This window comes from Drosophila miranda (genome assembly GCF_003369915.1).
Source record: "Drosophila miranda strain MSH22 chromosome Y unlocalized genomic scaffold, D.miranda_PacBio2.1 Contig_Y2_pilon, whole genome shotgun sequence".
Classification (NCBI taxonomy): Eukaryota; Metazoa; Arthropoda; class Insecta; order Diptera; family Drosophilidae; genus Drosophila; species Drosophila miranda.
This window is the reverse complement of record NW_022881614.1, coordinates 27,382,068-27,394,302: the sequence shown is the minus strand read 5'-3', so window position 1 is coordinate 27,394,302 and position 12,235 is coordinate 27,382,068. Positions and strand designations below refer to the sequence as shown.

Genomic DNA, 12,235 nt, shown 5'->3' with positions numbered 1-12,235 from the left:
TCGGGGAAGAACAGAGGAAGCGGCAGATTGGGGGCTGAACTCACAAAGGACACCAGGAGGAACAAGAGACAGATGTAAAACACGTCCGTTAGTTGCATTTTGTAAGGCCAGCAAGCAACGAGCTAAACTGAACCGATCGGAGTAAGAGTTGAGGGCGACTGAATGGCTAAATACGGCGTAGACGGCCCAACAAGTGGTTGGCTCATATCATAAACAACTTCTTTGAGCTGATATAGAACGTTACCCCCCTGAATGCCGGGGATTATGACTATCTTATCGGGAGAGGATAGCTTTTGGGGCTAGGCAAGCTTTTGGGGGTGCGTTGAGATGGACTTTCTTACCCTCGATGGACAGCCGCAGCATCATCTCCTCACGCAGAATGCGCTCGTAGACCTGAATATTCCATTCCTCGACTTTCAGTTTGACGAACAGGTAGCACTCCTTGGGGCATGGGGGGAAAGGTACAATGGGGAGAGAGAGTGACAGAGATCGCGAGCTGGGCTCACTTCTGCTGGGACGAACAGACTTACCCGCCCCACAAGCCAAAATACGATCGAAAATAAAATGCTACAGAACCAGAATTCCGTGTACATTGGATAAGACTGAAGAATTTCGTTGGCAGACTTTCAATTTTTCCTACACATGATAATTTCGACAAGCAGATGACGGCTGGAGCCGAAGTTGCTTGGTGCGGGAAGGGGAGTCTTATAGAAGGGGGAAAAAGTATGGATTAACTCACCCGGTTCCCGGATCCCGGCCATAGGCGAGGCAGCACAGACATTTCTACCTGTGCGTGGGACAAAGGTACGCCTTTGGAGAAATCGAAATCCAGTTGAAAATCACCATAATGATATCGTCCCGAAGCAGAACTACTTACCCGCAGCAGAATGAGGAATATGAGAAGGAAGGATATGAAATAGTAATACTCCACGAAAGACATTTCAGCCAGAACCGAACCTTAGCGATGGGATAAGTTGATGCAAATGAGCCTATAGTCTAGAGGCCCCACACACCTGAGACATCCAGATTGTCTCTGATAAAGCACCGATAAACAGCGGAAAAGATAAAGAGATATCTGCCTTGCATCACCTGGCATTCGCGAATCTTTCGTAACTCGGCTAACCAGATAAGCAAAGCAGATCTCTAATTATAGCCAAGTTCTGGTGTGGGCCAAATAAAGTAATCAGGCATGTGCTGTGCTGTGATTACCACTATCAACTTGCATCGTTTTGTGTAAATGTAGACAGCTTACCAGTACGTCTGGGAGCAGCTGTAGCTGTCCTCCCGGAACGACTCGTGCTCTCCGCACGACCAGCTCGCTTTATCTTGTTGTAGGCGTTGGCAAGGAACTGCAATTGAAAATCCTATAGAGGGGACTCCACTGGAGGATCTGAAACGAGTACTCACGACCATGATCATTACGATGACTAAGATCACTATGGAGAAAGAGCTGTATTCCGCACCCATTCTTGACAAAGTTCACGTACTAGTCCGTGCACAACAAGTTCCTCATGACAACTGACTAGGCTATCGACCCCCCATCAGTGGCTATTTTTAAGCCCGATTGCACACATCCTTATCTTATCAGCTTCTCCACATTAGTGCCAAACAATCAGAAAACAATAAAAATTGAATATTTTTCTCGATCAAAATAAATTGTACCTCTGCCTCGCACACTCCTGGTGGCCATCAGGACAATCTGCAAGAGAAAATACATATATGCATTTCATGGCTTACACACCCTCTCTTCCGTTCCCGCTGTCCCAACCCACCTTGATAAATATGCTGATGCCAAGGCCCAGAAACAGCAAGCACGTATAGAGGGCGACTGACATTTTTGGTTCGCGGGGAGGGGAGACCGTGATGGTCCCGCCGAATCAGATGAACACGGAAAGCCAACTGAAGACTCTCTCCCATGTGGCACCAAAGCAGAGTCCAATTTGGTTCTCTTTCTTATAGACTCGCACAATATTGCGTTAAGGTTACGGCGGGTTTCTAATCGTTATTGGTTCACAGACTATTGACTTATCGGTTAAAAGTATTTTGAAACCAATCAGCAATGATGCGGGCCCGAAACTCTTGATACCCTGCAGATCGATTCCTCGCAAGCCATCTATGTATATGATAGACAGACAGACGGGAGAGCACATTGGATTTGCTATGGACCTTCAGAGCTGAGGAACAAGCTTACCCTTCGACTTGTTTGCTGTTGCTGAAAGGATCCTCTTCTGTGTTACCAAATCAAACGCAAAATTATGATACGCAAGGGTACACTCGAATAAGATGATTAAATCCGTCCATATCAATACGTTGCGTCCAAACATGTGAACTGTTTGATTACCAAAGGGAAATCACCTGAAATATGTGGTATGTGCATTGGAACTGAAACGAATGACGGACTATACCATCCAAATCGACTGCTCCTTCCATTTTTGTGATATCTGGACGAATTTGGACCCGTCTATTCACATATTCATAGGAGGGATCGTTTTTTAATGATAAATCAATCAATCTTCTATAAACTTACTAGCCTCAAGTACTTCATTCTCTCCAAATGTGAACAACCGTCACTATTTTTTTATTTTGAATTATTTCATTTTCGTTTTTAGCATTTTTCTTAGCTCGGAAATATCTCAGCGGCTGGGTGTAGCCTCTTCTTCTTTGTCGATCTTCGGGTACCCTTGCATTGTACTCGAGTGGGAAGACGGACAGAAATTTCAAGTTCAGAGAAGCAGTGCTGCGGCTGACCTGACCCATTTAAAATAAATCTGGGGCAATTAAAGCGAACCGCTCTGGTAATTATAGGGCGGTCGGACCCGAAAACAAACAGACTTTGCTGAATTGTGATAATTAATAGTTGGCCTGGGAGTGTCCGAGGAGGCTGGGGCTGGGGCTTGGATTTGGATTCGGATTCGGACTTGAACTGCACCCAAGGCAATGAAAATTGTAACAAAACTGCGAATCTACTCGTATTTCGAAATTAAAGAGCCCGTTAGCCCCGCATCAGCCCCAGACCCAGCCCCATCTGAGGCCCCAGCCCCAGCCGCAACTTCAGCCTCCAGCTGCGAGTCAGCATTTCTTTTGTGGCGTTTGGGATTGGGATTGGTAACGCCCGAAGTCTCCGCCACCATCACTGCCCGTTAGAGCCAGCCAGCCATGCCCAATCGGACTGTCCATGGCGGAGGAGTGCATCAGAGTCCAGTCCATCAGTCCGTCAGGTGCGCTGCTCCACGGGCACGCTTCATGCTTCAAGTGCGCAACAATTGGACAAAAGCGGATTTGGCTTGCTTGATTTGGGCTATGGGTTTTTTTTCTGTCCTCACCATTTTCTTTGTTGCCTTTGGTGGCGTGGATTGGTAATTTGTAAGCGGGGGCATTGCAATTGATTGCGGCCCCACCGCGGATCTCAGAGAGACGTCGGTTTCAGCTAGAGCCTATCCAAGTGGCGCTGATTCATTGATCATTTATTCCCCAAACCCGACCCCAACTTTGACGTCCTTCCGCTTCACTCTCTCGCGAGAATGGTCAGAAATTTGCATTTCTTTGGGGGGCACGCCCTCTCAATGTCAAGTTCAGAGTCACTTCCTTCCCAGAGACTGTTTCCGTGCACTGACTTCTTATATGCAGAGACGTAACAGCCACTGGTCTGATCCGATCCGATCCCATCCGATCCGATAGCCACCGAGAAACAATCTAGCTAAAACTTACAAATCATGTAGCGGACAAGTTCCGGCTTGAATCTGGCTGTTTATCATCTGAAACTTGCCCATTGTTGACTGCATAAGCGATGATTATGATGTGAATGCGAAGTGAATAAATCTCAATGGCTAATTGTGGGTGCGGGTGTGCTTTCGCAGGCTTGGGCTGGCTGATGCTGGTACTGCTGATGTCAGTGGAGTCTTTAATCATCAATTAAATAACTTAAGGCACACACGGCTCTGGCGCTAATGTGCGCCAATTATCTCCTCAAGTCCCCCGCTTTTCTTGAAAGCCGATTTTCAGCTACCCTTTTCCAACGGAATTTGAAAAATATTCCGCACCTCGTGCTCCTTCAATGCCACCTCTCGGAAGAGTATGTCCAAAATTACTCTATTACTCTGTGAATAAAGCGAGCTGCTAATCTAAAACAGATCCAATCAGCGCTCATTAATGGAGCACTGAAACAACGCCCAGATGTAATTAATTTCGATTCGCCACTCTTCGAGCTCGGCCTTGAACTTCAAAAGCCTTGAGTGACGTGGCCAATTAGAACGTTAGCGGATCAGAGTCAGAGTCAGAGGATAGGCTTACTTTCGCTTTTTCATCCATCAAGATAGTCCCGTACCGCAGCTCGATGGGCGCGATTCTTGTGAAATCCGCAGATTGAGAGATCGGCAAGGGGGAAACCCTGACATAACAGCGGATTACGCACTCCCAGACGGAAAATATGTGGAGCATTAAGCATTAGGGCTAATTAGTTAATAAACAAAAGAGGGCTAGCCATCGTAGTGGATGGGAAACATTTCTCAATGCCCATTCCATTCCCATTCCCTCGCTGGCGATTGTCTATCTCTTTCAGTTTATTTCATTTTCTTTTCTTTTCTTATGATTTCTTTGGCGGATCAGAGTCCAAGAGTTTGCGGTGGTGTGTTGCAAGCTGGCCAATTCTCAATTGCAGCTAAAATAGTTGCAACACTGGGAGAAATTTGCGGGTAGAAAAGCCAGAGAAAGGCAATGGCCAATGTTTATTGTACGGGACAGAAATACTCTGACTCTTACCCGTAGTTGTAGTTGTAGTGCGATTTTGGGCTTACGTTTTTGTCCAGTTTGGCTGTGACTGCAATGCCTATAATTTCCCCCAATGAACCTGACCGTCGCGGTGGTTGTTAATGCTGCCGCACTGGAATGGCTTTGGCATGGCTCTGGCCTGGCTCTGGCGTGGATCAGAATGGACTTGGACTTTGCATAATGGTCGGCCAGTTAGCCAGTTAACCAGTTAGTTCGTGTAATGAATTTTTACCTGTGTTATTATGGGACAATAGTAGCTACCGGCGGGCCGGGAGTCAGCGACATTGAAGGAGACATTTGCACATGGGCAGGCGGGCGAGTGTCTATTTTGGCAAGCTCTCGTCTGGGCTCTGGTTGCGCTGACTAATCCTGGCAAACATTTATTAATTATGCATTATAATTGAGGCACCCGCCTGGGAACGATTGTGATTAGCTGCCGCCTGCAATTATCCATCAGCGTCGTGAAGTTGTTTGCCGCGACTATGCAGACTCGACAGCTGCAAATGTGCAATATGACGGGTGGAGTGGAGTGGAGTGGAGTAGAGAAAAAACCGAAAAGAAAAGCCAGCAAATTATGTGAACTTGTTATATCACCTGGCGGCCAGAGCAAGTCACTTCAACAGTTGAACACTTCAAAAGGCCGCAAACACTTTTCCCAAACAGCCACAATCATAACAGCAGCACAAGCAGCAGCAAGTTGCACTTTCTTTGCGATACGCTTCTTTGCATCCATTGCCAAATCTATATAGTTAAATATCCGCAACTCGAAATTTAGTTTTTAAAAAAGATTTTATTTTTAGTACTTAATTTCTTTATGTCACAAGATTGGTTGAATTCCCTGACTTAACTTTACGTCTGCTTGTCTCAAACGGAACTGATCTCTCTGCTGCTGGCTAGTTTCCATGAGCCCTTCTCTTGGAACTCCCGACTCTGGCTTCGGGCGTTGCTTTCCTCGGCTGCATCTTCGTGTCGGTGGCGTACGTGCCTGGATCGATATTTGGGGATGCGTCGGCTTTGATGAAAGGCATCCACTGCTGGCGATCGGTGTTGCATTACATGACGGAGCTAGGAATGTGATACTCCTTGGTTTTATGTCTAGCTTTGATTGGTCCTCATGAGTGGCGTGATTCTAAAGAATCGATTTCTCGAGAGCGGCGTGATTCTAATGTTGATGAAACAATGTGGTCCATTGTTTATATTATGGGGGGCCCTAGCTTGGAGTATGGGAAGAAACAGTTATTGATTCTTGAGTGGGGTCCTGTTACTTGTGTGGATGGGGTGGATGAATTGTACATAAACATAATGTGTATGGGATGTGGGGAATTATGAATATGTCACTCCCCCAACGTTTGTTATTAGCCTGTCCCTAGGCGATTACCCTCGGGTATAGTGACGGGGTGTCAAGTGAGGTGGCTGAGGTTGGTTCCTCTTCTGCTTCTATTATAGGGTTAATACATTTAACCGTGACTCTTTTAGAAGTTTTCTTAAATTTAACAGCTACATAACTTAGTAGTACTAATATAATTATGACAATTGAAATTAGTAGACTTATTTGTAATAGGTTACTATATTTGGTGTATTGCATAATTATTTCATTAGTTTGGACATACGACAGTGGTTTTATTTTAGTTATGTTGTTGTTGACATAAACATTCTGGGCAAAATCTAACATTGTGTTTGATATTGTAAATTCATTTAATTGGATTGAACAGTTGTAGATTTTTATAATGGTATTTCCTTCCGCTTTGATTTCTTGGTTTACACAATTCTGGTTTAGCGTTGTTTTTGGAAGATTCCATGTGATTAGTATATTGGGTTCAATAAAGTTTATTTGAAAGTTTTGAAAAGTTTTGGAATATTGACATTTAGTGGGAATTTGCATTAAAATTCCTTTTATACAATTGTCATTGGTTTTCAATCTAGTTTCTGTAACAAATACTTCTTCATTTTTTATGTAGTACTTGTCGTATGTCATATCTGTTAACATGTTATTTAATTCGTCTGGATACGGAACGATTTTATAGATTGGTACTTTTGTAATGTCTTTGGGAATGTTGGAAATTATTAGAATTTCGTTGGTATCGGATTTTAGCCATGTGGAGGTTTTTATACCCGATACTCAAAATGAGTATTGGGGTATATTAGATTTGTGGTAAAAGTGGATGTGTGTAACGTCCAGAAGGAATCGTTTCCGACCCCATAAAGTATATATATTCTTGATCAGCATCAATAGCCGAGTCGATTGAGCCCTGTCTGTCTGTCCGTCCGTCCGTCTGTCCGTCTGTCCGTCTGTCCGTCCCCTTCAGCGCCTAGTGCTCAAAGACTATAAGAGCTAGAGCAACGATGTTCTGGATCCAGACTTCTGTGATATGTCACTGCTACAAAAATATTTCAAAACTTCGCCCCGCCGACTTCCGCCCCCACAAAGGACGAAAATCTGTGGCATCCACAATTTTAAAGATATGAGAAAACCAAAAACGTAGAATTGTAGAGAATGACCATATCTTTAAGACTGCGGAATCTGAATTAGATCGTATTATTATTATAGCCAGCATCAAGAAAACAATTTCATTTTTTCTCGCCCTGTCTTTCTCTAACACACACGTAGCATAGGCGGCTTTGCTTAGAGTAAAACATTAGCGCCTAGATCTCAGAGACTACAAAAGCTAGAATAACCAAATTTGGTATCCACACTCCTAATATATCGGACCGAGACGAGTTTGTTTCAAAATTTCGCCACACACCCTTCCGCCCCCGCAAAGGACGAAAATCTGGGGATATTCAAACATCTCAGAGACTATTAAGGCTAGAGTAACCAAATTTGGTATCCGCACTCCTGTTAGATCTTACTATAAAACGCGTATCTCAAAATTTCGCCCCACCCCCTTCCGCCCCCACAAAGGACGAAAATCTGTTGCATCCACAATATTGCACATTCGAGAAAACTAAAGACGCAGAATCATAGATAATGACCATATCTATCAGATTGCTGAATCTGGATCAGATCAGATCATTTTTATAGCCAATAGGAACAAATCAATTTGCAGTGGCTACGCAGCGCCCGACGTCACGCTCAGACTGATCTTCTGTCTCTCTCGCACGCACTCTTTGTCGTGTCGTTTAATATTAGCGGCGTCTGCCGGAGGAGAGCCATACTGACTTAGTATCGGGTATAACCGTAGAGTTGCAGTGTCCGCAGCAACTCACAACGTTCCCCCTCGTTATATTTAGTATTTTCTCAAAATTTATTTGTTCCAGGTAGTCTTGTTTTAATAATTTTGGATTAAATATACCGAGCCTAGTTAATTGCATACCTAGTTATATATCTTCGATATATTCTGTGAAATGTTGTAGATTGAATATCAAAATTTCTATATGTTGATTCCTGTCTTTTTCTTCATTTAGTTTGTTTATAACGTTTATTCCGCTATTAACTGCATCTATTACAAAATATAGTTCATTCATTTGAATGCTATGGCTGGGTAAATTTTCTATTTTTTGTTCCAAATCGACTTTATCTTCCTGATCTAGTGTTCCAAAGAGATATTTGTAGGCTGTTCCTACTATATTGATTAGGCCTCTTTTATTTCTTTTGGTTATTTTTAGCCCGCTCATTTCTCTTTGCAATTTGTCTACTAGATATTTTATTTGGATTATGTCCTGGAATTTATTGGCTTGCATTAATAAATTTTGGTATAGTTCTTCGGTTTTAGTTACATTAACTGTTAGATAATGGTATTCGTAATTGATAGGTATGTTAACCGATCCAGTTTTGAATATCATATATCCGTTTTGGGATTTTATAGGATTTATTTCTATGTTTTGGCCCTGTGCCATTACGATGGTAATTATGAGGAAGATGAGGATTTTAATTGTGTTGAAGTTCGCCGATTCCATTAACTTCCTCGGTTTCTCTGGAATTATTATATTTGCTTCTATTAGATTTCTTCTTTTTCTTGAATTTTGATTTATAATGAGTTATTTTCCTACCCCTATTCTTTTCTTCATAATGTTTTTCGTCTACCTGTCTAATTTCGCCCGTCCTTTTGAAAGGATTTGTTACCTTAGACTTAACTAGAGGTGATAGTTTATAGCGGGTATCTACTTCATACTCTATGCGGTTTTTATTTAATTGAGTGATTTTATTCACTTTATTTAGCTGGGTGTCATAATCAGGTGAGCCTGCATAAATGAATATATCAGCTGGTGTCCTATTTGTGGTATTATGTTTGGTTTTATGATTATAAGTATAAAGAATTATTTCAAACTTCGTGAATCTATCTTCTGGGTTATCCTCGCTAGATATTATTCTTAATTTTTCATTTACTGTTTTATGAAATCTTTCTACGTCAGATATTCCATTTTTGCTGGAAGTGATCTCTATTTTGACGTTTTCCGCATTCCGCCATGCTTGCAATGCTGTGCACATAAAAGCTGAATCTTTATCGGCTTTGATTTCAATTGGTTTGCCCATCTCGTTAAAAACTTTCATGATGGCTCTTTTTGCTTCTAACCAGTCACGACTTTTTACTTCTACAAGAGTGGCAAACTTCGAGTATACGTCAATACATGATAGGAACTGTTGGTTACCAGCCATATAGAAATCTATGACGTATTTCTCTCTGATGTTCAGTATTTCCGGTGTAGTTTCGAATGCCAACTTCGTATTTCTATGCTCTGTTTTGGCAATATTACAAGTAGGAATGTCGTTTATGATGTTTTGGATTAGTTTTTGATAATCCGGGTAATAGTATTTTCCCCTAAACCAATTGACGGTTTTCTCTATCCCTGGATGGAGTAAGCCTTTATGATTCTTTAATATGGTTTCTTTAAATTCAGCGTAATTCTGAATATCTAGGAGTTTCGTGCTTGATTTAATAGCTTTGGTTATATTGTTAGAATTAATGATTTCTAAATAGGCTTTTTGGAATGGAGGAAAATCTATTTCGTTATGGAAATATAATGCGCTCTTTTTGGTGCATAGATAATCCTTTATTATATCCTTCGCTAAGGTGTTAGTTATTTCCTTATAAGTGATCTTGATGATTAGCTTGTGAAAATAACGAATTGTTTCTACCTTATCTTCATTGCCTTTTATTAGCTCAATTTGCCGATTGTAATAGTTAATTGGTCTTTCCGTGATAGCAATGTGATTTAGATTGTCTTCCTGTGCGCTTTGTACAGTTGCACCAACGCTATTGGAAGCTTCTCCAAGGAGATTTTCATTAATCTTTACCCTTGATCAGGCATCAGCTACATGATTTTCTTTGCCTGGTAGATATTTAATTTTAAAGTCAAACTCAATTCCATTTTTGCTGGAAGTGATCTCTATTTTGACGTTTTCCGCATTCAGCCATGCTTGCAATGCTGTGCACATAAAAGCTGAATCTTTATCGGCTTTGATTTCAATTGGTTTGCCCATCTCGTTAAAAACTTTCATGATGGCTCTTTTTGCTTCTAACCAGTCACGACTTTTTACTTCTACAAGAGTGGCAAACTTCGAGTATACGTCAATACATGATAGGAACTGTTGGTTACCAACCATATAGAAATCTATGACGTATTTCTCTCTGATGTTCAGTATTTCCGGTGTAGTTTCGAATGCCAACTTCGTATTTCTATGCTCTGTTTTGGCAATATTACAGGTAGGGGACATTCGTTTATGATGTTTTGGATTAGTTTTTGATAATCCGGGTAAAAGTATTTTCCCCTAAACCAATTGACGGTTTTCTCTATCCCTGGATGGAGTAAGCCTTTATGATTCTTTAATATGGTTTCTTTAAATTCAGCGTAATTCTGAATATCTAGGAGTTTCGTGCTTGATTTAATAGCTTTGGTTATATTGTTAGAATTAATGATTTCTAAATAGGCCTTTTTGAATGGAGGAAAATCTATTTCGTTATGGAAATATAATGCGCTCTTTTTGGTGCATAAATAATCCTTTATTATATCCTTCGCTAAGGTGTTAGTCATTTCCTTATACGTGATCTTGATGATTAGCTTGTGAAAATAACGAATTGTTTCTACCTTATCTTCATTGCCTTTTATTAGCTCAATTTGCCGATTGTAATAGTTAATTGGTCTTTCCGTGATAGCAATGTGATTTAGATTGTCTTCCTGTGCGCTTTGTACAGTTGCACCAACGCTATTGGAAGCTTCTCCAAGGAGATTTTCATTAATCTTTACCCTTGATAAGGCATCAGCTACATGATTTTCTTTGCCTGGTAGATATTTCATTTTAAAGTCAAACTCATTCAGTTTTATTTTCCACCTTTGTTATTTCATATTTGGCTCCTTGAGGTTGTTCAACCAAATCAAGGGTTTATGATCGCTTTGTATCTCGAATGTTCTACCGAACAGGTATGAACGGAAATACTTGGTTGCCCATACGATCGCTAATAATTCCTTTTCGATAGCTGAATAGTTTATTTCATGTTCATTTAGGGTTCTGCTAGCGTAGCAGATCGGTTTGTGTTCTTGTGACAAAACCGCTCCCAATGCTATGTTACTAGCGTCGGTTGTTACCGTGAACATTTTGTCAAGGTCTGGGAACGCAAGGATAGGGTGAGGTGATGAGTACTTTTAGTCTCTCAAATGCCGCGACGTACTTTTCTTCCTTGGGGTCTATGACAGCTCCTTTCTTTAGTTTGAGTGTCATGGGTTTTGCTATGTTTGCAAAATTAGGAATGAATTTCCTGTAGAACCCGCACAGACCTGAGAATGACTTTATTTGTTTAGTCGTTTCTGGTATTGGAAATTTGACAATAGCAGAGATTTTGCCTGGATTTGGTACTATTCCTTCAGTAGTGACTACATGACCTAGGAATTCAGTTTCCTTTTTCATGAATTCACATTTATCCATTTGTAGCTTCAAGTTGGCGTCTCTCAACTTTCCAATTACTCTCCTTAGTGACAACAAGTGTTCTTCCAATGAAGTGGAAAATATAATGATGTCATCTAAGTATACAAAGCAATCTTTGAAGATTAACTCTTCTAGCAGATTGTTCATACATCTTTGGAAGGTAGCTGGGGCAGTGGTTAGCCCAAAGGGCATACGAGTGAACTCGTAATGTCCATGCTTAGTGGAGAACGCAGTTTTGGGGGATTGAGCTAGGTTCCATGGGTATTTGATGGAAACCTTTTGCTAAATCGATTATCGTAAAATACTGACATTTACCTAGTTTGTCTAGGATTTCATCCATTCGTGGAGTTGGGAATTTGTCCTTAACTGTTATTTCATTTAGACTTCTATAGTCTACTACCATTCGATATTTTTGCTTTCCTGAAGCATCTATCTTCTTCGGAATCATAGATATGGCCGAGCAGTAAGGAGAATTCGACTTTCGAATTATTCCCTGCCTGATCATATCTTTGATTTGCTGGTTTACCTCCTGATCATGTATCTGGGCATATTTGTATGGTCGTCTGTAGACCGGGTCTTCATGTTGAGTTTTGATCTCGTGCTTGA

The 12,235-nt window shown here is 41.3% G+C and overlaps 1 protein-coding gene across 9 annotated transcripts in view; it reads right to left on the bottom strand.

Moving 5' to 3' along the window:
• LOC117185843 overlaps positions 1-1,866 on the bottom strand; it is a 113,923-nt gene extending 112,057 nt beyond the window's left edge. For 3 of the 9 annotated variants that reach the window (XR_004474364.1, XR_004474362.1, XR_004474363.1), the window contains exons 1-3: positions 1,408-1,494; positions 878-1,349; positions 740-810 (exon numbers count right to left, since the gene is read on the bottom strand). Coding sequence is in view for 2 of the 9 variants with exons in the window: in XM_033397219.1 (XP_033253110.1) it covers positions 342-441; positions 531-593 (163 nt within the window). In the remaining 7 variants the exon portion in view is untranslated. The other 6 variants (XR_004474368.1, XR_004474367.1, XR_004474365.1 and 3 more) reach the window with 6 other exon arrangements.
• Positions 1,867-12,235: the final 10,369 nt, after the last annotated feature.